This window comes from Netta rufina, assembly GCF_964035555.1.
Source record: "Netta rufina genome assembly, chromosome: 1".
Classification (NCBI taxonomy): Eukaryota; Metazoa; Chordata; class Aves; order Anseriformes; family Anatidae; genus Netta; species Netta rufina.
In genome coordinates this window covers 2,688,771-2,714,147 of record NC_140123.1, presented here as the reverse complement: position 1 = coordinate 2,714,147, position 25,377 = coordinate 2,688,771, and the positions used below count along the sequence as shown (strand labels likewise).

Below are 25,377 nucleotides of genomic sequence, written 5' to 3'. Positions count from 1 at the left end.
GCCTTGCCATATGCAGGGTTAAATGGAAACACACAATCAGACCATAACTCAGGGTGTAATTCAAGCCATACGTTTTGTCTGTCTGTTGACTCGCAAGGTTGTATCAAGGCTTGGCGAGGGAGGGGACTCGGAGGGGATAATCCAAACTTCTCCGTGATTCATAAACCACTCCTTTGCAATTTGGATAATAGATCCCTCTTTAGCAGTGACTCGCTAAGCTGCAGAGCTAACCGGAGCTCGTGCTCTCTCTCTCCTTTCAGGTTGTGCATCTCCAAGGAGGGGCAAGACCCGCACCGAAGGAAATAACATTGAGCAGAAAATTCGGAAGACTCCTTTTTTTTTTTTCCCTCGGAGAAGCTGATTTCCTTCTGAAAGTGGGGGACGGTGGGGGAGAATGAAGCCGAGCCCGCAGTTTTTGTTAGCTGGCTTTCTGTCTTTGATTCTGCAGACGGGGATTTGCTCTGGGATAAAATGGATGTAAGTACCTGGCTATTTCTCAGCGTTTTTGGAGTAGTCCTTGCTGCTCTGTTACCCGGGTTTGCAGCCCTTGGTGCTGCTCGAGGCAGGCTGCAAAGCCATTTAAAGAGCAGAGAGCGCCGCATTTCTCCAGCATTCACTGATTGCAACAGGGTGTACCGGGGGCTCGTGCTAACAATAAGTCTCAACCTTTCCAAAATATGCATGGTTTGGGGTTGCTTTTCCTTCTCATTGCTACCAGAGGAAGGCACACACTTGAATGCTCACATCAGCCGCTTAATGAAGTTTCTAGCCTCAGCTCCTATCATGCTGGGAAAGTCTCCCACCGGGACCGCTGGTCATGCTGAGTAGGAGCTGAGAGCAGGAGGGAGGGCAGCTGAGATAATGCCGCCTATCTCCAGCCGTAGGGGATGCTTGACAGATAACATGTTTTTTTTGTGGACCTTTTAACCTTTGGGCTTGGCGAAGGGTGTTAAAAACGAAGCGGGGAGGGACGGGGGGGGAGAGGAGGGTGAAGGAATACCAGGGAGCGTGGTCAAGTCTGGATCGAGTTTCCTCGGAGGTAACGTTACTGCAAACAAAGTGAAAACATCACTATCTCATTTCTTTGCTTAAGCAAGCAATCAATTAGTTGCTTACTGCAAAACAAACAAACAAACCCCTCCAGCACCCATCTGGCTTCCCGTCCGGAGGAGCAATCAGTCCTTTTCTGCTCTGGTCTGAAGCTGTGCGCAGAGTAAATAGTGGGATGTGGGCGAACCTCAACTGAGCACCTTGTGTAGAAGGCAGGATAAAACGTGATGCCTTTGGAAGGAGGAGGGTCTGTAGTGCATGGGATAGTGTGTCTAGGTGATGGTTTTGGGGATAGCAATGAAATTAGGACAAAAGGTTCCTACTGTTTTCCTCCTTCCACCACAGCCCCCGTGCCATGTTTATTTCCCATTTTACTGCCCCAATCTGTGCTGCTTGAGACCCTGCCCACTTCAGCTTTCATAAAGTTGGGATTTCTCTCTTCTGAATTTGGACACCTGCAAATTCAGCCTCTTGGAGGCAGTGGTTTGGCTGCCCTGCCTGCAGCCAGGGGGGAGAGGACCTTCGAGGTGGCTCCTCACCCACCCCAGCGATAGACATCCAACATGAACATCAGGAGATGCCCTCTGGGGATGCCATGGACTGTGGGGAGCTGGTTGAGATCACTCACACACCTCTTACATGCATAGAGAAGCAGGGTGAATCCCTCCACAGGGTGTTTAAATGAACACGGTCAGGTGGAAGGAAAGGTTGCCTACTTTAGGAAATCATTCATGTGCACATACTGCACTTACTCCATACTCTAAGAACCACCTTGGAAGCAGAGGGCAGCCAAGATCTGATTTCTTTTTCACTTTTTTTTTTTTTGTTTCTTGCCTTTACACCCCATAGCAGCCACCACAGCTACATCACACAGCCCAGCTACTTCTTTCTGCCAGCTTCCTCGGGCATTTCGGCTCTCAGCTTTGCACCTACACAGCACCTTGCATAGGGTGGACATCTCCTCCAAAGCCTGCGAGGCAGGGCTAGGTCTGTAAAGCTATTTTCTGGCAAAAGCATCCTTCCAGCTGGTAAGAGGTTAAGCTGTGAGGGTTCCATTTGGGGATGGGGCAGCAGTTGGAGGGGGAGAGATGCAGAGGTTGCCGCTCCTCCCCTTCCCATCAGACACATCCCCCTGTTGAAAAGTGAGTAGGGAAGATGAAAGCTGGGATTAAAGTGGCATTTGAAGCATGAACTGCATCCAGATGCACTTCTGGGTTCCCCTCGCACCTGTTTGTAACCTGGCGGAGAGCTGCGCTCCCCATCCCAGGGCACCTTGTTCAACGGGGACGCTGCCAGCAGGGATTTCACAAAGAAATGTGGCAGTGCATTTTTTCATTCTCCTCCCTTCCCCACCCTTGTTTTCCTACGGAGCCACCAGCCAATTTTTTCCCCCCACATCCATCGCTCTCTTCCCACTGCTGCGGTGATGCCAGACGGGGGCTGCTGCCAGCCTTGGGGCTCAGGGACCATCCTTGGAAATGGCATGGGTGAAATTCTGCTGGTGGATGGAGAAGGGAGAGGGTGGAAGGAAGCACGAGGAGGCGTTTTCGGTCACGGGCTTGTCTCCGCGGTCTGCCCATCGCGACGTTGTTGTAGGCACGGTGCCAGAAGCGAGCTTCAAAGAGGACTGGGGACGGAGGGGGGAGAAGATAAGGAGGTGGTTGCTGCCAGATGTTTACGGGCCTTGGAGAGGGCTGGGGCAGAAAGCCTGGCGGGCCGGGCCTGCAAGTCGAAGGAAGAGGGAGCGACTGATATGAAGGGCGATAGGAAATTCAATTTTGATTCAGGGCGTGATGTAATTGCAGGGGGAGGCGGGGAAGAAAAACACGCTTTGCAGCCATTTAGCACTTTCCTGTAACACGAATATCCCCTGTAAATTAGTAAAAGCGGGGAGAACATAAAATGGAGCTATTTGTTTTATTTTATTTGGCTTATTTTTATGAGCTCTGTGGTCCAGATCCCCAGCTGTTGTAAATCGGCACCGTGCCCTTCCCCACCACGGAGGCGCGCGCCGCCGAGCACCCAGCATGGTGCATGGATGCTCAGCATCCTGAAAACCTGCTCGTGATGCAGGAGAAAATTCACTTCTCATCTTCTTCCATCCCAGCCCCAGCAGCTGCTGGGGTGCAAAGTCAGGATATAGACACATCTTTGCAGGATCAGAGCTGGAGAGCTTTTGATCAGGGTGTATCAGCTCCAAAGTCTTATTTTGGCACGCTGCTTTTTGCAAACCCACTCCCGTCCTTAAAGCAGAGCTTCGTGGTGCTTGGCACTTGTTTTGCATCACAGCAGCGATCGGTTTCAATGTGAGATGTCTCAGGGCCAACAGGTAGGAACTCCATCACTTTACCCACCTCCTCTCGCACCCCTTTTAGCCATCCCTAAGGGGACTTGGGCTTGGCCAAGCAGGTTGCTGAAGCGACTCGTTCGGGGCGTGCTGGAAAACAGATGAGCACTAGAGGGAGCCGCGGCCAGATGTGCACGCTGCAGATGTTGCAGCACCCGAGGATGGAGAGGTTTTCAAGGTGCTTTTGCCTGCTGGAGGTGGCATCTCCTCGCCTGGGTGCGGAGGCACGGCGTGGACAGTCCCTCTGTGGTGAGGGTCACCCTTGGAGCAAGAGTGGCTGCAAAAAGGGTGAACACAGTGAGTTTTTTTTTTTTGTTTTTTTTTTTTTTTTTTTTGCATGGTTTGCTCTGTTTTCCTTCTTTTCCTGCAAATTCAGCCCATGACAGTGAGCTGTGGCACTAGGAATGCCATCATTACATGGTGCTTGGCCACTTTGGGAAGACCCTTGATCCCTTCTGGACATGTCCCATGCCCTCTGGACCACATGAGCACCATTCCCAGAAATGAGGATGGTTTTGCAGCAATGACAGCTGCCCAGTTCATAGGATCACAGAGTGTCTGGTGGTGTCGGGCAGCTGCGGGTCCCTGTGGTGCCAGCCCTGCTCCAGCAGGGCCACCCCGAGCAGGGGGCCCAGCCCCACGTCTCCAGCGGCTGCTGGAGATCCCCAAGGAGGAGCCCCCAGCCCCTCTCTGGGCAGCCCGTGCCAGGGCTCCAGCACCCGCCCAGCCCAGCAGTGCTTCCTGAGGGGCAGAGGGCACTTCCCGTGTCCCATTTCCAATTTCCATGGTTCAAACATAGCCTTTTAGGACCAAAAGGCGTCGAGCCTGACATTTCCCCCATCGCACTGACCTCAAGCACGCCTGCAGCACCAAGACCTTCCCGGAGCCAGCAGCGTGCTCCCTCCACTTTCAAGAAGCCGGGGAGAAAATGGAAAGATTTTGTCCTTCCCAGCAGCGCCTGCTTCTCTACTTTGGCCGGGGAGGGGGCCGGGACTGCGGGGCACGGGCGCCGGCGAGGAGCCGTCTGCCTGGCAAGGGGGCTGCTAGATGAGCTGCCGTGAAAGGACTGCAGGACGGGGACGGCGGGAGGGGAGCGGGCTGGGGGCGAGGGGGGAGCTGCTTTGAAGTTCGCTCTTCGCTCCGTAGGCAGCTCGGGAAAACTTGACAAAGCTCCACGGCCTTCCTCCGGCGGCGGGGCAGCCAACTTGCCGCTGGCATCAACTTCAGTCGAGCTTGGGCTGGAAGTCAATGGCCTTGTGCCCACTACTGCCAGTGCTGGATTTGGCACCGTATCTGAAAGCAACTCTTATTTTAAGCTTTTACTTCAGGGATCTTTTTTTTTTTCTTTTCTTTTTTTTTTTTTTTTTTTCCCCTCCTCCTCTCCCTCCTCCTCCTCACCTCTTTTCTCTTTCTCTTTTTTTTTTTCTTTCTTTTTCTTCTTTTCTTTCTTTTCTTTCTTTTCTCTCTCTCTTCTTTCTCTCTTTTCTTTTGTTTCCTTCTCTCTTTCTCCCCCTCTCTCTTTCTCCCTCTCTCTTTCTTTGACTATATAAATCCCATGTCTCTGTTTGAGAAGGCTTTGGGTATTTGCTGAACCACTTTGGGACTTGCAGTCCTCAGGACAGGACTGAGGATGCTCCCCTGCATCCTTGCTCCTGCTCAAACAGCAGCAGGGCCAGGTGGTAGAGCCATGGGTTGCCTCTGACTACTCAGATGGGGACCCCATAACAGTCCTGCCAGCCCTTACTAGTTGAAAACCTGACAAAAGGAAGCTCATGCAGATTAAAAACCTTAAATGAGGTCTAGCACACACAGAAAAGCAACTACTGACTCTCTTTATTTAAGATTACCACAAACTTCACTCCCCAAAGTGATGTAATTTTGCCTAAATCATTTTGCTTCACCCAAATCTCTGGAAAAGTAAAGGTTGAGGGTGGCTTCATGGAAAGCAAAGCAGACAATTTGGAGCTGAAGTTCATGGTTTCACCAGCGGTCCCTCTGTGTTGTCTCCTTGGCACAAGGGAGGATGGGGAGATGCTCTCCAGAGAGAGCCCACATCAGAAGGAGAGGAGATCCTTCCACTCTTTAAGGACATTTTAACAGGCACCAGTGCTTCATTGCTCAATTCAAGGAATTTTTCTCCCTTTGAATTGACCAGGAGCAGTGTCCTATATAGAGTTGTCCTTGTAAAGCCTTGTGTATGGCCTTCATTGATGTCTGCTCCGAGCTGAAGGTACATCTCCCAAGCTGCTGCTCCTATGAATAGTCTTCTCATGCAGCCCAGATCTGCAGGACCGGGTCTATACTTCTCAAAGGGCCTAACACTGTAGAGCATTCATGTTTCCAAATGAATTTATTAACTGCCTGAGATAATTAAAAGGGTAAACGAAAGTCATGATCCATCCATGCATCATATTTCCTCTGTAATTACGTTTATGGTTTTCTGTCAGTATCCATAACTTCAATTGAAAGCCCTGCTATGCTATATATAAAGCAGGAGATGTTTGGTTTGCAGCCTGTTTATTTAAGGGGATGGGTCAAATGTGTATATATTTATTAAAAAAAAAAAAAAAGAAAAAAAAAAGAAAAAACAACCACCCCTCAGTTGTCCTCACCACTTGGAGAATGAGGGATGGAGGAGAGTCAAGGGAGGGGAGCATGATGTTAGCAGGAGGAAAATGTGAAAAGCAACATTTATGGGATGGCAGCAGGTAAAATTGCTGTATGCTGCTTCTCAGATGAATTGTGGGAGTCCAAACTAAGGTTTTAACTAGGATTATTTTCCCTAGATTGAGGACTAAAGGCTGTTGTCCTAATTCTGCCCCTTTATTTGGGCTGCCTGTGCCCCTTTGGCTCAGGTTTCCCTCCCAGGGCTGGGGGAGATGGGGTAGACACCCACCACCACCAAATTTCCTTTCTGCTGCCCACAAATGGACACCCCAACTTTATCCTTTGCAAGTGGTGAGCATCCCCCCATGGTGTTGCCAGAATTTGGGGAGCAGGGAGGGCTGGTGCCTTTCCACGGGGAGCATTTAAAGCAACAAGGGGATGGGGGAAGACATTTATGAATGTAGGACAGAGACTAAGCAAACCTGGGCTGTCAGGGCACGGACTAGATGACCTAATAGGCCTCTCACATTCCTAATCTGTGATTTATAAACGCACTTTTCGGTCTCAGCAAGTGACTCCAATAACTGTGAGTTTTCTTTTCCATCCCCATTACCCTTTACTTTTTCCTCCCGACGCTTGGAGATGTTTCCAATTATAGGTTCTCACAAGCAAAGGCATGAAGTTCAGGCCTGGGAGATGTTCAGAAAACACCTTCTTGCGTCGTGCTTTTTTATTCTTGGCGGGCTCCCTGGAGCTCGGCTCATTCGACAAGGAACAGCCACTGCTGCCATTTACCGAATTCTTCCCAAAGGGGCCACAGTACTTCCTTTCCCGACCTTCTGGCAGATCTTTTCCCCTCTTTCATAAAGCAAATTTCTCTCTTGTCGCGTTGCAAATCTGCTTCTCTGATGGTGACCATTTCAGGCCTTCTGTAATAACAACATATTACGGTGATCTCTTTGTACCTCCATAGTTCCCTTTTTTCACATCTGGGGTGAGCTTCAGTCTGAATTCAGCTCTCATCCCAACTCAAAGGTGGTTTTCTTTGCTGCTCCTGGTTTATCTGTACTGGTAAGAGGCAGGTGCATCAATTTAGGCTTCCATCTCCTTTACAGACACCCAAGACCTCTACGCAGGGCTAGCAGATGTGGTGCAGGACTTACTAGACACATGAATCCTCCTCAAGGGACAGCCAGGGCCAGGTGGGACAACCCAAAGCCTCTGCAGCCTCATTGGCACCTGTGATTAGAGCTGCTCCCAATGGTCTGGTCTCTCTCCAAGACCTGGAGCATTCCCCATTCTCCCAAAGCTCAGGCTGTGAAGCCTGCCTCACCCTGCCTGCTTATTTTGCTGCTCAGCTTGTACTGTGCTGGAGTATTTATCATTCTTACTCTATTAGTGGCGAACTGCTTTGGCCTCTTGCCTGATTTGCATTTCAGCCTGTTCCTGAGAGTTGCTGATAGTTTTTTGGGGATAAGTTTTCACAGGTTTCTGGAGCCAAGAGCTAGGGGTTGGACTCATCTCACCCATCCCTGTGCTTATACAGTCCAGATGTCTGCATCCGAGCTCAGTGCCTGGGTTCCCCCTGTATCCAGTGCAGAAAAAAGGGCTCTTCCAGGGCTTACCATCTTATCCTGCTGTAGCTCTCTGATGAACATCAGCTAATTACACCCTAGGACCTCTTAATTTCCATGGGCTAAAGAAGGATTCTGGAGGAATAGCGTGAAGGCCACACTATGGAGGTTTGCAGTCCCAAGACTGTCCCAAGCCTCCTGATTCTCTGCCTTCAAAGACGTGATATGCCTGAGCTCCCTGAACACCCAAGAAATCACCAACATATTTTGTCACTCACCACCAGGTCAAGTCCAGCACCGATTCACATCTACAACAGGGTGAGGTGCCGTCTGGAGGTGCCCCCCTCCATGCAGGCAATGTTGTCCCTGGTGAGCAAGGGACAGAGATGAACAACAGGGCAAAATTTCCGACAATTAGATCCTCAACTTTCTTTTTTTCCCTTGAAATTCCCTGGCCCAAACTTCTGCTCTCTGTATATTTAATAGACCTCTTTAAATATATGTATGATGTATAAGTTTACATTGCTAGCAGAGTGGTGGTTTCCCTTCCAAGTTTGCCACTGATTATCTAGTGCCAGAAATGCCAGATTCCAGCCGCCTGGGAATTTGTCAGCGCAGCCCTGCTCGGCACTAGCAAGGGTTTGAGCTTTTCCTCACTCAAGAAGGAGTTGGGGTTAGCAGTTATGTGCAGCCCGGGGAGAGCTCCAACATACACAGCAGCTGGTTCAAGACAACCTTGAGGGAGTCGGTGGAACATAGATGTGTTTTCCTGAAAGCTAGAGATCAGAGCTAATATCCCCAATCTTGGTTAGGGCTCATTTTTAGCTCCATTTCCATCTCATTTAACTTCTGAAGGACGGGGATGTTACAGCAATAAAGTGAAATATGCCCAGAAATGTGTCTGCTAGTATGCCAAACTAACCAAGATGGCTTAGGATGAAAACGAAAGGCAACACATTTAACAAGGAGAGAAGGAAATATGTGTTAAGGCAGTTGTGTTGCCAGGATCATATGCCAGTTACTGATGCAGCCAGATCGAAAGTTGTTTTATGGGAACGAATAACATTTATGACTGCCCTAAGCAGGTCATAAAGATACAAAGAGAGTTACACACCAGGCTTCTGCTGATCTCCCTGGGTGCTTGGGGAAGAAAAGCACAGAATAGTCCGATGCATGGCACCACTATTTATTTATTTAATTATTTATTTATTTATTTATTTATTTATTTATTTATTTTAACCTGGAGTGTGAAATGTTGGCAATTGCACCCTAGGAGAACCAGTGGAGTCTATGTGGTATCAATGGTTTCTTCAATGGTAATATGCCTACTGCTTTTAGTAGATCCCTTCTTAGTTTTAATCGTGATAGTCTCATTGCACATATTTGCATTGCATTTCTGCACAAAATCTTTGGAGACTAGAGAAACAGACTTATCTAAATGTAACAGCAGTGGAATTGGTGGAGGCCCTTGGTGGTAACTCTAAGGGAAAGCATCTGTTTTGCAAACTTGGTGGCTTTCCCCTAGGCCTTGCAGAGGATTTTCTCCATAATTAATCACATGACATTTAGCATAATCCTTAGAGAGTGTGCGAGACAGATGCTGAATGCAAAACACTGATAACACCAACCTGACTTTTTTTTTTTTTTTTTTTTTTTTCTGAATACCACAGTCTTGGAAGACCCAGCTTTCTGTTATCGTGGAACTGATGGGTCATTTTTCACTCTGTTGGGAGGTCTGTCCTCTGTGTTCTTCACCAAAAAAAACCACCTTCCCACAAGGATTTACGCATTTAGTCAACTTGGCATACGCCCCAGGAGCTTTGTTCAGGCTCCTCTAGGTGACAGAGAGAAATGCACAGGTTTAGAGGGTGAATCTTCCCACCCATCTTCAACACCTACTTTAGCTGAGATAAATCACTTTAAAAAGTTGCCCACCTCCCTTACCATCTTAAACTAGGCACATAATTTGCAGGTAGCTAATATTTGGTCAGACGAATGCAGGCCAAAACATTTGCTGGGTCAGAGATACGGGATACATTAATACCCACCTGGAGATTAACTTTTTGTGGGTTTTAATGTCTTTTCTTTTTGCATGTGCTTGTCTCCTCAGAGCTCTGTCCAAGACTCCTTCAGCTTTGGCCTTGAATCAAACCCAGCACTGCAAGCAGCTCGAAGGCCTGGTGGTTTCCCAGGTGCAGCTGTGCCGCAGCAACCTGGAGCTGATGCAGACCATCATCCAGGCAGCCCGGGAAGTGATAAAGACCTGTCGTAAAACTTTCTCAGACATGCGGTGGAACTGCTCATCCATTGAGCTGGCTCCAAACTACCTGCTGGACTTAGAGAGAGGTAAACACCACTGCTGGGCTCAGCCAGGGACATGAGTGAGTAGAGTTGGCCAGTGTGTGTGTATGCGTGTTGGGGAAGGGTCATGCTGTCGGGGGGACATGGAGGGATTGCATGGTGTGGTTGTCCTGCTCGCTGAGGACCATGTTCATCTCTGTGCTGCCAGCTGTGCACAGGAGCTCCTGAGTCCGAGACAGCTCCCACAGCTCCTAAGGTGCATGACATCAGCCTGATTTGCTGGTCACATTATAATCACAGAATCACAGAATGGTTTGGGTTGGAAGGGACCTTAGAAGTCATTTAATTCCAACCCCTGACATGGTCAGGGACACCTCCCACTAGGTCAGGTTGCCCAGAACCTCTTCCAGCTGGCCTTGGGCACTGCCAGGGCTGGGGCACCCCCAGCTCCGCCGGGCAGCCTGGGCGAGGCCCTCAGCACCCTCAGAGGGCAGAATTTCTTCCCAAGGCCTCCCCGAAGCCTCCCCCCTGCCAGGCTCCAGCCGCTGCCCCTCGTCCTGGCCCCACAGCAGAGCTGCTCCAGCCCCTGAGCATCCTCGCGGCCTCCTCCGGGCCCACTCCAGCAGCTCCGTGTCCTTGTGCTGGGCCCAGAGTTGAACGCAGCGCTGCAGGGGGGGCCTCCGGAGAGCAGGACCCAGGGGGACAATCCCCTCCCTCGCCACTCCTCAGGGTGCAGCTGGCCTTCTGGGCTGCAAACGCACACTGCTGGCTCATTAGGTTCACAGGGGACCCACTTATCCAGTGGGTCCCTTTGGATGGCATCCCTTTCTTCTGGGGTATCAGCTGCACCACTCAGCTTCGTGTCACTCAGCTTGGTGCCATCTACAAACTTCTAAGGGTGCACTCAATCCCACTCTCTATGTCACTGATAAAATAGTAAACAGGACCTGTCCCAAGACAGACCCCTGGGGTACACCACTTGTCACTGGCCTCTGCCTGGACATAGATCCATTGACCACCACTCTCTGAGTGCAACCTTCAAGCCGACTCCTTATCTACTGAATAGTCCACCCTTCAAATCCATCTCTCTCCAGTTTGGAGATTAGGATATCATGTGGGACCATGTCAAAGGCCTTGCAGAAGTCCGGTTGGATGACGTGGGTCAGTTCTTTCGTTGACTGATGCGATCATTCTATCATAGAAGGCCACCAGATTTGCCCTTGGTGAAGCCATGCTGGCTGTCTGGGGTCACCTCTTTGTCCTGAACGTGCCTTGACATTGTCTCCACAAGGATCTGTTCCATGATCTTCCCAGGCACAGAGGTGAGGCTCTCTGGCCTGTAGTTTCCAAAAGAGCTGGTCCAGCAAGCACTTTGTGGGCTTGAACCTGCACCAAAAGTCATGGGAAGACCCGTGAGGCTGGTGAACAGCAGAACTGCTGGCTATTGCTGGCCCTCAAGAAGTCGTGGTGCACTTGCTAACAGCTGTGGAGCTATTTATCAGGGCATGCAGATATGCAAACATCACATACTACCCCTGAGGCTGCCCAGACAGCCCTTATGGGTCAGAGCATCCTTGCACACAGGGGAAAAAGTAGCAGGATAATCCATGGGGGGCTTCCTCTATCAGGAAACACTTCTCTGATGTGCTGAGCAATGGCACAGGCTGCCCAGAGAAGCTGTGGAGTCCTCCTTTTTGGAGAAACTCAGAAGCCGTCTGGACATGGTCCTGGTCACCCTGCTTGGGGTGTCCCTGCTTCAACAGGGGTTGGACCAGGTGGCCTGCAGAGGTCCCTGCCAACCTCAAGTCATTTCGTGATTCTGTGATTCCTCACATGCTCCAAGAGCAGATCTCACCACATGGACAAGTCACATGAGTCCACGTGCCTCCTTGCCTTGCTGGGATGTTGTTTCACGAGTTGAAGAGCTTTAGGGGGATATTTTCTCCAAGCCGATGATGCCATGAGTGATCTCAGCTGCAGCGAGTTGGTGTGTTTGGTGTTCTGTGGGGCAGAGATTATGTGAGTCTCTTTTGGGGAGACATTTAGCCGTCCCAGGAGGCTGAGTTGGAGTTCTTGTCTCTTCCAGGCACAAGGGAGTCAGCCTTTGTGTATGCCCTTTCTGCTGCTGCCATCAGTCACACCATTGCCAGAGCCTGCACCACCGGGGACCTCCCTGGCTGTTCCTGTGGTCCCATCCCAGGTGAGACACCTGGACCTGGGTATCGATGGGGAGGATGTGCAGACAACCTCAACTATGGTCTTATCATGGGGTCCAAATTTTCAGATGCTCCCATGAAGATGAAAAAATCAGGATCACAAGCCAATAAACTGATGCATCTGCACAACAGTGAAGTAGGGAGACAGGTAACAAATCCACGAGAGTTATTGTACTTGTACAACCATCTGTAGGGGTCGGTCGCTCTGTGAGGTTCAGTGTCTCTGTCAGCTAGCGAAAGGAGCAGGTTTCTCCCAGATTGCTCTGAACTCCTTTGGCCTGCTGAAGACTCTGGCTGTATAACTCATGCTGGGACTCAGGAGGCCCTGAATGCTAACAGCAGCCCTCTAGAACCGTGGGTGGGATGTCCCATTGCCACCCTATCCATAGCTGAGGATGGCTCTGGCTTGCTTACCCCAGGAGGTGTGGTGGGGACGGGTCCCGTAGTGCTCTGCCAAGGGCGTTGCACATGCAAAGTGCTGTGTAAGCACAGAGGATTATCATCTGCCAGACGTGTCCAGCAGCAGCTGCCTCCCAGCCATCCCTGCAGCCAGGAGGGCTGATTTGTTCCTTTCCAAACTGCTTCGCTAGTGATTACTCCCATATCTGGCAGAAGCTGCTTTTAACAGCTTGCATCCTGTGGGTGTGCCAACCCAGGGATAACGCTTACCATGCCTGGTGCTTGGAGTGCACCAGGGAGCAAAACCCCGCCACTGCCCTCCTAGCAGCTGGAGAAATTGGGGTGGGGGACTATAAAGGTGAGCCCTGCACCCAACTCTGAGGCTTCAGCAGTTCCCAGCTCTGGTCCTGCCACACAACTTGATCCTTCCAGGGCTGTTTGCTCTCAGGCGCTGAAGCAGATAAAATTTGGAGCATGCTGAGCTCATTGGCAGCTTACTGTGTAGCTACCATGTGAATTTACCTTTGCAGAGCACAACCCTGCCTCCTCTGGGTATTTTTATCTACCATTTCCTGCATTCCCTCTGTGTCTGTTTATTATTATTATTATTATTATTATTATTATTATTATTATTATTACAATGTCTTGAGTTTTTATTTTAATTGCAATGGGCAAATTTTCATTTGGGACAGTGTTGTCATGGCTGGTGGATTCACCCTTTCCTGGCAGCATTCCCTGCCATTTCCTACAGTTGTAAAATTTGAGATGTACCAAAGTAAAAGGCTTTTCTGGCCCCATGGCCAGCAGAAAGGCAGGGTGAGGGTGCTTTGAATTCATCAAAGCTTTGACATCTGTTACCCAACGCTTAAATCTGCAGGAGGCAGAAATGCATGTTACATATCTATTTATGGATTGCTTTGAATTTCAGCTCCTTAAGAATTTTAGAGGGTGTAAATGCAGCCCCATGTAGATATCTCATCAAAATGCAAAGTACTCTTTGGTCTGCTGGCTGCTAAGGTGTGAAAAGCACCCGGTGAAAGCAGTCCTGGGCTGCCAGAGATCACCACGGAGCTGTGAGATTTCATTCCCCCTGCACAGTAGCTGCCCTAGCATGTGCAGAAATCAGAGCACCAGTACTTTTTTTTTATAGCAGTCTCCATTAAGAAAAAATCTTCATTAGCAAGGCTGTGAGATGTTTAGACTTAAGAGCATTTCCTAACTCCTGCCTTCCTTTTTTGCAGGTCTTAAAAGCCTCTCTTGAAATGAAATGTAAGTGCCATGGAGTTTCTGGGTCATGCTCTATCAAGACCTGTTGGAAAGGCCTTCAAGAGCTGCGAGACATTGCATTGGACCTCAAAAACAAGTATTTATCGGCCACCAAGGTTGTTCACCGGCCCATGGGCACACGCAAATACCTCGTGCCAAAGGATATTGATATCAGGCCGGTGAAAGAGACAGAGCTGATTTACCTACAGAGCTCGCCTGATTTCTGCATGAAGAACGAGAAAGTGGGGTCGCACGGGACCCAGGACAGGTGAGGGTTTCCGCAGCGGGTGCTGACTGCACTCTGCACCCCAAAGAAGGAAGGGGCAGAGGGGACCGTGTATGAATAAGAGGTAAATAACTGGGGAGGTTGCACGTGCGTGCAGGTACAGAACATCTGAATGAACAGTATGGTCCACAGATGCTCGAGGCTTTTTGTGGTGTTGCAGCCAAGACAGGGCTGTAGACATCTTTTCCATTATACTGGCAGGTACAAGATACCTTTTGAAATCCTCTCAGAAAGCCATTTGTGCAGCTCACCTCAGCAGGTGCAATGATCTAGCAGCTTATTTTTACTTTATTGAGTCCCTCTTGCAACCCTTGCTCGTGTGATGAGGTGTTACTCTACTTGAAGGCTCCCCTAAGCAAGCGTTAACCCAATTCGGACCAGTGCTTCCAGGAAGCCTTAAAAAGGCCCTGCCACCTACAAAGATTAATATTTAGGATTTTTCTGCCACTGCCTTTTAAAAATCCTGGTATTTTTGTCTCGTGTTTATGCATAGGTATATCTTCATCCCATTAGCATTGGTGATTTAAGGTCATCATACCCAACACCCACAGTGGGCACCATGCTGTCCCTTCCACAGGACACAGATGTGCATGTGTCTTCCCATCATCTGTTTAATTCCGTCTTTGACAAATCAATTCCACTGGTGGGCAGCACACCTTCTGATGGCCAAATAGTTGTGTTTCCAGCATTCTGCAGAATTTCCAGGATTTTTGTTAAGTGCATGGAACAGCTGGATTTCAAGATGGCTTAATGTTGCTATCTGCTTTCTTGACTTCCTTCAGATAGTTCCCTTAATTCTTCTTTGTTCTTTGTGGTGCTTCGTGGTGCAGTCTCAGGCAGTCACATTGCAAGGTGCATGCACTTCCTCTTTTTTGGGGTGTCTTCATTTTAATTCTTATTGGACACAGTGGTCTTTCCATCGTGTATTGAGAAGTTAAGTGGAGAGAAGATTTTTACTGTCACAGAAGTGAAATAAATCATCTAAATGCACAAAAGAGACATCCTTTTGGGATACTTTTCTTTCAAGCAATGTTTGGTGAATGGTTTTTAGACGATACCCTTTGGCAATGGCCAAATTTAATCTGGAACCACAATTCTATAGACAATAAATTAACACTTATCTGGTGAAGCCAACCTGGTGAAGGTGACAGTTGAGTGAGGCAGCTTATGGGAAGTGTGTCCTTTTTCTCCTCTGATGTTTGGTGACAGTCAGAGCTTTGTATCCTCCACCAGGACTGCAGGCAATGGCTGGACTGCCGTACAATAGCTCGTTCATTCCCAGGCCAATGGTGGAGCAGTAATTAGCAGCAAAGATGTTTATGAGTCACTGAGGACTGTAGGGCACTGCATGTGCCGAGATTGTTTTCTGAAGGAAAATGCCATATAAGTGGAAGTGGTGTTTTTGTGGATTTGCATGGGTTTTGACAAATTCGTGTCTTGAAAAAGGCCTCTTTGTTGGGACACGCTGTTTCGCAACGAAAAAAATTGGGGAGGTTATTTGGAAATTGGTTTTATAGGAATCACGTGAAATCAACAGGTTGTGTCAAAAACAAACTGAATTCATTAGAGATCTGCCAAATGAAACATTTTCCATGAGCTGAAATCCTTTTAGAGGGGAGGGAGGCGTTACTTCCTATTCATCTAATTTCGTTTTACAGCAGATTTTGCCTTTTTATTCCAACTAGTGATGAAAAATATGTCAAGATCTTGATTTTTTTTTTTTCTTTTTTTATTGGGGATAGGAAAATGTGTATTGCAGGCATCTGTTTATCCTGAGCTGGGCGACAGCAGTGATTGTGAGCCTTCCAGGCAAGGGTCCAGGGGAAGTGAGATTGAGTGAGGATTTAGAGGAGTGAGATATTAAGGCAGGAGGGGATGACGTTCAGAAGGAACCTGTCAAGAAATACTCCTTACTCTTGGATGTGCAAGATGATGATGAAGCAGGGGAGGAGGGCGTGATAGACCTGTGTTGAGCTGTAGGTCTCTCTCAGGCCAAGCTGTAAGGTCATGTGTAGTTACATGCATTTTCAGTGCAGTTGAGAAGATGCCTGGTGTCTCAAAATTGGCAAGTGTAACACAAGCCACAGCAGCCCTTTGCTTTAGAGGAAAGAAGTATAAAACCTTCACAATTCGAAATTAGAGGAAAGAAGTATAAAACCTCCACAATGTGTCGGGTTTATTCTTCCTCCTCCTTTTCCCATAGAAGCCTTTTTTCCCTCTACATTTTTTTCTCTCACGGCGAGGGCATTTGATGTATTTTAAACGCAGTGGCTCTGTTCCAGCTGTAGATAGTGGCTAATGACAGGGACAAGGAGCAAGAACACAAACAGGCTGCTGTGGGAGAGGGCAGAAAAAAAAGGAAAGCATGGCTTATGTTTACCCTAAAAGATGTAAAACACTCACATGGAAATAGCCCAAAGATGTTTTTTATTTTATAAGCCAAGTCCCGGAGGTGTCTTAAGATTTTATCCTTGTGCACATCAAAATTTTTTGGGGGGGAAATCCTGCTGTTTCCTACTGGGCTAATTTTTAAGGTCTTTTACAGCAAACATAATCAAAAAGGGATTTTAGTGGTGGCCCCTCTGTTTGTTTTCTCTCTTCTCTTCTATTCTTCCACCACCTGCCTGTTCCCTCTTTGACCTCTTTTTGGTCATGAGCACGGGTTTGGGGATTCCTTGTAGGGTGCCGTGGTGCAGAGCTGTCTCACTGTGCTCCAGGAGACCTCAGCTTGGGCAGAGGTTCCCATTGGAGAGGGCCACTTTTTCAGAGACTGTAGTGATAGGACAAGGCACAACGGCTTTAAACTAAAAGAGGGTGGATTTAGATTAGATGTTAGGAGGAAATTCTGCCCTCTGAGGGCACTGAGGCCCTGGTCCAGGCTGCCCAGAGGAGCTGGGGGTGCTCCAGCCCTGGCAGTGCCCAAGGCCAAGCTGTTTGGGACTTGGGGCAGCCTGGTTTGGGGGGAGATATCCCAAACCATGGCAGGGGAGTTGGAATAAGACGGGCTTTAAAGTCCCTTCCAACCCAAACCACTCCCTGATTCCGTGATTTTATGATTCTACGATTAACAACCCATTTCCCTGTTACTGGATTTAAAACATTCAGATTCCTGCATGTTCATTACACAATGTGAGTTGTTTCATATCACACGGAGACAAATTCCTTTCTGCTCTCCCTCTCCCCCAGGTCTGGTGCTTGCTAGGAGCACGCTGGAAGCAGGACAAGGGTTGATGGCTTAGTTGCAACACCTTGGACATATTGGGTTTCCACGTATGCTGTAGGGAACAATCCTGCACTGGCAGGTGGGTGGAAGGGATAATCTAATCAGTTGCTTCCATCTCTGTAATTATCCCTCACATGGCTCAGGCACATTGTGCGTTTCTCAGGCAGGAAAGGGAATCAAGTAACTTTATAGTGCAACCGCGTGAAAATCCACTCAGAAAACGTGAGCCCAATTACTCAAAATCCTTTCAGGGCTCTTCACTTCACTTCTTTTCAAAGCCTTATTCAGAATGAGCCTGAAGTGTTTTCTAAGACATCCCAGCCTCTCTTAATTCCATGTTGAAATTAGAAATGGTTTGGGAATCTGCATGCCTCCAAGCAGTTGGGGTGTATCCAGATTTCAAAGCCAGGGAGCTGAACCCAAACCTGTGATTTGAAGCCTCACAACTCTTTGAAGTGCTCAAAATCTGATTAAGGAGCTGGGTTTTGCAACTGGTGTCCAAGGCTCCTGCAAACAGGCTTGCTGCAACCCGCACTGATTGCAGCCAAACTCCGTGTGTTTGTTTGCCACCATCACGCTTTTGTAGCGAATAAAAATCATCTGGAGACAAATCTAAAGAAGCTGATCTGTGGAGCAGCATGAGGATTGTATGACTTTCAATCCAAGTCAACCACGGGGAAATGCATATCCTGTATATATTCCTGTTTCAGAGCCTTCTTGGAAGAAAACACTCTATAACTCATCTTTTAACAAGGTAGTTCAGTTTCTCCTGCCTGAAGAATTTGTTATCAGCTTCAAGCAGAAGATAAATAATAGTAGATTATAAAAATGGGACCTCTTTTGTGAGAAAAGAAGCAAAAGTATTAACCTTCTTTATCAGTAGGGTGCAACGTGTCGTATTTCAAAGGCTGTTTAAGGTCCCATAAGGAATCCAAGGCAAGGGAAACTCTGCCATGCATACAAAAGTCTCCAGCCCCCGAGGCCTTGCAGAGATTACTGAGCTGTTTATTACTGATCTTTCCCAGAGCAGCCTTAGAGCCCAGCAAATGCGGCTCCCTCCTTGCTGAAGATGGGAAGGAGCTCTCTTAATGCTGCAGAAATCAGGCTGCAATGTCGTGCTGAAGCTAGGTTGCTCAGCCACCACTCCTTAGCTGACTCTGCCCATGAATGTGGCCTTCCTTTGGTGATTGCTCCTTGCTTATGTCTTGGCTCTTTTATTTCTGCAATACAAAATATTTGGCCTTAACTCTCTCCCGAGGTGTCTCATGCTGATTTGTTTGATTGGATAGGAACATGCATGGAATTAACTGAACATGCTGCAAGGAATTAGTGGCTGGTGGCTACCCCTTTGCCATTTTGGTGGTCCAGACATCCAGGCTGCTTAAATGCTACGAAGAAAGGACCCCATGTTATTCAGTGTTCAATGACAGCCCTTTGTTTTAACCCCATTAGTGTCCAGTCACTCTGCTTTTCATCTGCCTGAGTGCGTTGTATTGTGTGACTATGTGAGCAATGAAATTTCTTAGCAGAAGCACCCACACTTAGAGGGAGATGAGTGGTAGTTATGGGTAGACAACATCATTTGGTGTTTTTTTTTAGGTCCTCCTTAAGTTTCCATCGCTCAGTGAGAGCACAAGGAACAATATGCTGAGCTTTGACTTTGAGTTCGTTATAATTTGTGTGATGGTTTAGTAACTTTTGGAACTGATGTGCTGCCTTTTGTTCATGGGACTCAACAAATAGCAAACAAAACTAGCAACAAAAAAATCCTCTGTGAGTGTTCCAGAAGTTTAAACCAAAGAAAAGTCAGAAAAATAGCTCCTTTCTGTTCCTTCCACCTGCCATTCCCACCTTCCCAAGGTAACGTGTTCGTAATTGGCACCAATTTCAGTGGTTGGGCCAGCTGTACTTTCTTGGGCTTTTTCTCATTTAAGCCCCAGGGAAGTTTGAATCCTTCCTGCTTTGAGAGACCTGAATGTGACCTGAAATCATTTGTAAATAATGAGCGTTCTGGTGGTTAAATATAATTTCACATAGTAAAATTGCAGTGGATAGTGAATTTGGGGGGGGGGGGGGGGGAAAGCCAGCTCTCCTAAACATATTTAGTCCCTCTGCCTCAAACTAGTGTTGAGTTAGAGGACATCAGGGCTGGGAATGACTCCACAGAGCCTGATCATTTTAGCAGTGAGACTGAACTGAGAATACCTGGCCCGTTACTGAAGGTGTTTATCTACTCTCTAAAAAACAGCTTCTGGAACAACCCGTTCCAGAGCTTTACTGTCCTTAGGGCTAAATTTGTCTTAACCTGATTTTTTTATTATTATTATTTTTTATTTTTCCAAATCCAACCAGTCATTTCTTGTCCTCTTTCCTCTGCGTATAAAGAACATTTGTTCTCTCCTTTTTGCAATAATCTTTTGTAGATGGGGAGTCAGCTCTTACTTCTCTAAGCCAGTTCCTTCAACCTTTTCTGCTTTCTGAACTGCTCCTCTGACTCTCCTGGGAAGGTTCCCACATTTGTCTGGATCTTTCTCAAAATGTGTTGCTTGCTTTGCATTTTAATCCACCCTCACAAAACACTCTCGGTTCCTTTTGCCCCGGCATTATCCACAGGCTTGTGAGCTTGCTCTCTATTCTTTAATGAAAATACAGGCTGGTTCCAGGATCTCCCTTGACATCTCCTTGCTGACATGAAGTATTGATAACTCTCTTTTGTACAGTTGTTCAGTGTCAGTCTCCAGATATTCCTTGTGGATGAGAAAGCAATTTAAAAGTAGTTAAGATCCTGCCCTCGAAATCGTACATGAAATTGTGCACTTTGATGTATTTTTAGCAATGCCCATTGTTTTACATGCTTCCTGGGGGACTCGAATTATTTTACTTTCCTTTATGTACTGCTGTGCAGCATGACATTACCGGAGCAAAGGGCACTAGAGAGACGACGAGGAACTTGATCTAAAAGAGAGAAAAGAAAGTATTTCTTTACACAGCAGTAGTGTCTTCTGGGACTTGTGGCTGCTGGAGTTCATGGAGACAGGTGGTTTCCCTGCGGTCAGAAAGGGATGAGACAAACCCATGGCCAACATGCCCACAGGGGGATCCTCTGAGGTCAAACAGGAATGTCTCTTCTGTCATCCCTAACGCAACAGCCCAGATGCTGGTGGAGTACGAGGGGGAAGACCGCAGAAAGTGGCCAGATTTGTGTTTTCCTCTCTAAATAGCATCTCCCACAGCCATTGCAGAGTGCTGGGCCAGGCAGGACATTTCTTAGGTCCTTGTAAGCAGCTCCCACATCTCACTTTTGCAAGGCCCTAAAAGATCTGAAAACGCAATCCTAAACAGGATGGTAGAAGGTGGATGGTTTGCAGGTAGAGGACTCACTGATCTTGCTTTTGACTAGAAAATCTCGCTCGAGTTCTCCTAGCACATGGCTTGGGTGGTTTTAAGGAGAGCTTGAGCAAGCTGCCATTCACTTTGTGCTCCTGCCTGCTGTACTTAGATTTCCAGCTGAAATTCCTCCTGCAGCTCACTGCAGAACAAAGCAGCAAACCTCCTCCCCCCTCTGCAAGAGAGAAAAATGGGTATTTTAAAATGCAAATCCCCCTGGAGGTAACAGTGAGATGGCTTAGAGATGTGAGACGGGGAAGACTCTTAGAGGTGCCAAGATGTCCTTGCCCATCTGTGTCACAGACCACCCCCGTGATGAGGCTGTTGGGGCTCAGGGAGTGATGCACGGCAGTGTTTTCAGAAAGAGGGCTGGAAGGGGGAGTTTTGGACAAGCAGATTGAGCAGGATTTGTCCAGTCAGCAGGGCTGACCTCCTCCCTTCTTGCTTGAAGAAGGACAAAGCACCGTGGCAACGTGAAAGCCTGTTCCTGAGCCAGGACCTTGGCTGGGATTGTGGCCGAAGCATCGTTTTTCACCGGTCTTCCAAGTGCTGCTAGAGGTTATGGTGTTGTGTTAAGATGCAATCGCCTGTGTTCATGTTTTCTCTCCGAGACTCGGGAGGAGGGCATTTCTCCGAGTTGCTGGAATTGTGCTGGACCAGGCCCAAAACAAATGAGACTGAACTTAACCCATCAGCAGGGAGCCTGCTGAGATCGCAGCCGTGGGCTCTGAAAGCAGATGCCTGGGGGCAGCTTCTGTGGGTAAACTCTGGTCTTCGGGCTCCTTTGTCTTTCCTCACTTGCTTTTTGTATGGCTAGTTACAGCTGAGAAGCTGACTTTGTTTCAGTTTGTTTTTTAAAAAAAGAAAGAAAATTAAGATAATTCACCCGTGACTATAATTTAAAACAGAGAACAATATGCCTGGTTAGTGGCATTGTCAGAAAAGTTTTCTAGAAACACATTTAGGTTCGGGATAGAGTCAAAAGCTTTGCTTTGGCTCCTTACTCCTTCTTCCTTCCAAAATGTCACTGTTCCTTGATCTCAAACTGAGGGAAACTTGGAGATTTGGGGCAAGATTTTGTTCTTTTCCTATATTTCAGGCTGAAAGGGATGGACACAGCTATGGGAAAGCCCATCTAGGTCTTTTTCCCCCCCCTAAAACCACAGGGGTTGGGTGCAAGGAAAGGGTGATTCCTTGAACCCAGGCAACAGGTGGAAGGGCTTTGCTCTCTAAACGGGATAAATTTGACTCTCTGGTGGTGAACTGGAGCCAGAGTGCCACCATGTCCCTTTCCCTGGCCATTTTAATGATTTTTTTTTGCACAAGGGGGCAGGGACACACTGCACACCCAGCCCTGTGCTCCTGCAGATTCACAGTCCTCACCAGGGGAACCTCCATGCAGCAACTTTTCCAGCCACCGGTAAAGCTGAGTAAGGTTGTCAAATTCCCTCCCCTCTTCTAATGTCACCATCCCTATATTTGAACCTTTGCTCTGAATATTTAATGCATTTACAAATACATTTATGAGGAGTCATTCAGAGGTTTCCTGGCAGAGGGGCCCCGGCCCCCAGGGCAGTAACAACGCCTTTGGTTCAGCATTAGGCAAACACACTTGGTGTGGTTGCAGACTTTGCCTTCGGTAGAGGCTTTCAAAGGTTTGTAAATATTTACACACACTCCCGAATGAAGGGGAGAAGGGGGGGAGCCTTTAAAAACTGAACCTGGGGAGGAATGCAAGTCAGAAATAACAAACAGGAGGCCCGCCTGAGTCAGAAATAAATAAGAGAAGAACAAGAACAAAATCCCAACACCTCATTAATCCCATAACTTCTCCTAAAGCATTACCTCATGAGGAATTCCTATAAATCTCATGGATTTGTTTTCATCTATTAATGGAGTGCTCAGCTCATGCCTCCCAATTTCTCCTTTCCCTGCCCCAAATTTGCCTTAAACTGTTTCCGTCCAAAATAGCCAGGCAGGATGAGATTTAGGAGAAATGTCAGCAATCTCCCTGCAATCTTCAAATTGCCTTTCTTGCAGCAATGTCAAGTCTCCATCAAGTTCACAGGCTCACCGTGTTGGGTGCATAATGAGATCTTTTACCCTAAAGCATGAGTGTCCAGCCAGGCATCTGACCAAACATGAACGCTTTCACCCTTGCTTATCTTTACAGCCTCTGGAGAAATGGCATCTCCAGGGCATGGTTCATTTCATCCAAAAGTCAAAGCTTGTTGTGCTTTCACATCTACCAGCTTGGAGTATTTTAGGAGTGTGATAGCTGATCTTTGAGGTTGGCTGAGGATCCAGCTCTTCAGCCCCTTCCGAGGCTTCTCCATGCTGGCGATCAAGGAAAAAGATTCCCCAGTTTGTGGGTTATTTCCAAAAACCTCAAGCCAGCTGCTTGCAAGCATTTGAAGCAAGGGAACCCCACACAATGCCCGACTTATCCCGACGAGCCTGGCTTTAATTAAAAGCAGAAGCAAAACAAGCAGTGAAAGGCCGTGTGATATTTGGCGACTTGTCATCCTGCACTGCGCTCCCGCTGTGCTGCCTGCTCCTGGGTCAGGGCTCGGGGTAGGACAGGGCCAGCTCCCCGGCTGCTTCTGCTGGGCTGGGACACACTTGGAGGGAAAAATGCAGAGTCCTGGCCCTGCTAGGATCGGTTGTAATTTCCCTGAGAGGCTCAGGGCTGAATAATGGCTGTAGGAGTCTGCTCAGGAGCTTTCCCTGCCTGGGATCATTGGCACGGAGCCTGTGCAAACACTCTCTGACTGCAGGGTTCGTCCCCTATGATTTTCAGGTTAGGTCGTGCTGGACAAACACCAGTGTTTGTTCTTTAGGGCATCATCTTACCCCAGCTCCTTTCAGACAGCCTCAGAGCCTGCCTGGGGATACGCTTTGCTAGGGATGATGAGTTTATGGTGTGGTGAAGGTATCACGATACTTTTGCTTCTTGGCCTATGTGGGAGCCAGTTCCTGCCCACCTCGGATGACAGGCAGCCTGAATCCTTTTAAGCCTGAACTGAGGGGCAGAAGTGGAATTTAATGTTATTTTGGGTGTCAGAGCAGGTGATCACAGAACCACAGAGTGTTTTAGGTTGGAAGGGACATCTGGAGGTCATTAGGCCCAAACCTCCTGCCCAAACGGGACTTTATGGTCATAGAAACAGAACCACAGAATGGTTTGGGTTGGAAGGGACATTAAGGATCATCTAATTTCAACGTCCTGCCATGGTCAGGAACACCTCCCACTAGGTCCCATCCCATCCAACTGGAGCTCTTCTCAGCCCTAAGCAGGTTGCCCAGAAAAATGCAAGTGCAGCCCTGGTTCTCCAGCATGCTGCCTTCATCCAGCACCTCACACCATCACAGACACTGCCCCATCCTTGGTTGGGAAAGCCCTGCTGGCGTTTACAACAGCTCACCACCTTTCCTTTCTTCCAGGCAATGCAACAAGACCTCCAACGGGAGCGACAGCTGTGACCTGATGTGCTGCGGCAGAGGCTACAACCCCTACATGGACAAAGTGGTGGAGCGGTGCCACTGCAAATACCACTGGTGCTGCTACGTGACCTGTAAAAAGTGCGAGAGGACTGTCGAGAGATACGTGTGCAAGTGAAAGCCCCTCGCTCTGCCCGGGAGCTGAGACGCCAGCGGCACCCCAGCACTATTCAGAGAAGAGAAAACATTTCCCCGACTAGATGTCGTTCATCTTGTAAAGACATGGACTTGAAGACAGATGGTAGGAGGGCAAAAAAAAAAAAAAAAAAAAAAAAGCAAAAAAAAAAAGCAATCATGCCACATGAGACCCTTAAAAATGTAAAAAACGGAAGGCTTTTCCCCACCAATAAAATGCTCTCTGAGAAGACAAAAACTCATTTGGGATGGTATCTTCTTCCAAAATATTTCCTGTGGTTGCCAATTATGTCCAGCCATCAAGTGCCTTGATATTTTGAGAAGCAAAATTAGAAACTTTCCCTTGGGGAAGAAAAGCAACACCTGCCTGAAAATAACCAAGGCTCACACCTGCTTGTGCCTTCTCACAGAGGTACCGAGTCTGCCTTAGGACCATCCCAGAAGCAAAAACACTACAACTGTCCAGCAATAACTGCATTTGTTGCCAAAGACTTAATTTTTAGCGCGGAAGCATCCACTCAGGATGGTAAAGGTGGAAAGATTTCAGGTCCATGCCCTGAAATGACTAACCCATTTTAACCTTTCTTTTAAGCAGGTCTGTGACTTCCCAGTTACTGCTATGGGAAAAGCTGTCCCTGAGTTGTCTGGGCTGGATGGGGCTTCACACTCAGCCATGGAAAATAAAAACAACTATGGGATACCAGAGACAGCAAGAGTAGGGCACGCTGAGAAGGATTTAATGGGGTCCTTGGGTTGCAGTGGGTCCATTAGGATAAAGTACATAAGTGAAGTGAAAATACAGTGGAAAAAAAATAAGAAGAAAGCTCCTGCTCTATTTCTGTCTTGCCCTTTGGCAACTCACATTTGTTCTGCCACACTGGTCCTTAGGGAAAGGTGCCACTGCCTCTCTCCTCCTAGCAAAACTATTGACCCAACCCCAAAAAACACAGACACCAGAGCAGATCCAGTCCTGGCACGCAGATGTGCAGGGTAGCAGCTATTCCCTGCAGAAAGGCGTGGGAACACATCAGTCCTTTGCATGGCCCTGCCCTGGCGCAGAGAAAACCACTATGGGTGGCTGTACA

The 25,377-nt window shown here is 48.0% G+C and overlaps 1 protein-coding gene across 1 annotated transcript; it reads left to right on the top strand.

The window, feature by feature from the left end:
* Positions 1-394: 394 nt before the first annotated feature.
* WNT11 (Wnt family member 11) lies at positions 395-24,452 on the top strand (the record flags this gene model as incomplete). Its single annotated transcript, XM_084306055.1, has 5 exons — positions 395-477; positions 9,689-9,924; positions 11,966-12,243; positions 13,736-14,028; positions 24,101-24,452. 5 exons carry the CDS (start codon positions 395-397, stop codon positions 24,273-24,275), a joined length of 1,065 nt encoding a protein of 354 aa, XP_084162181.1. The 3' UTR covers positions 24,276-24,452.
* Between the last annotated feature and the right edge of the window lie 925 nt (positions 24,453-25,377).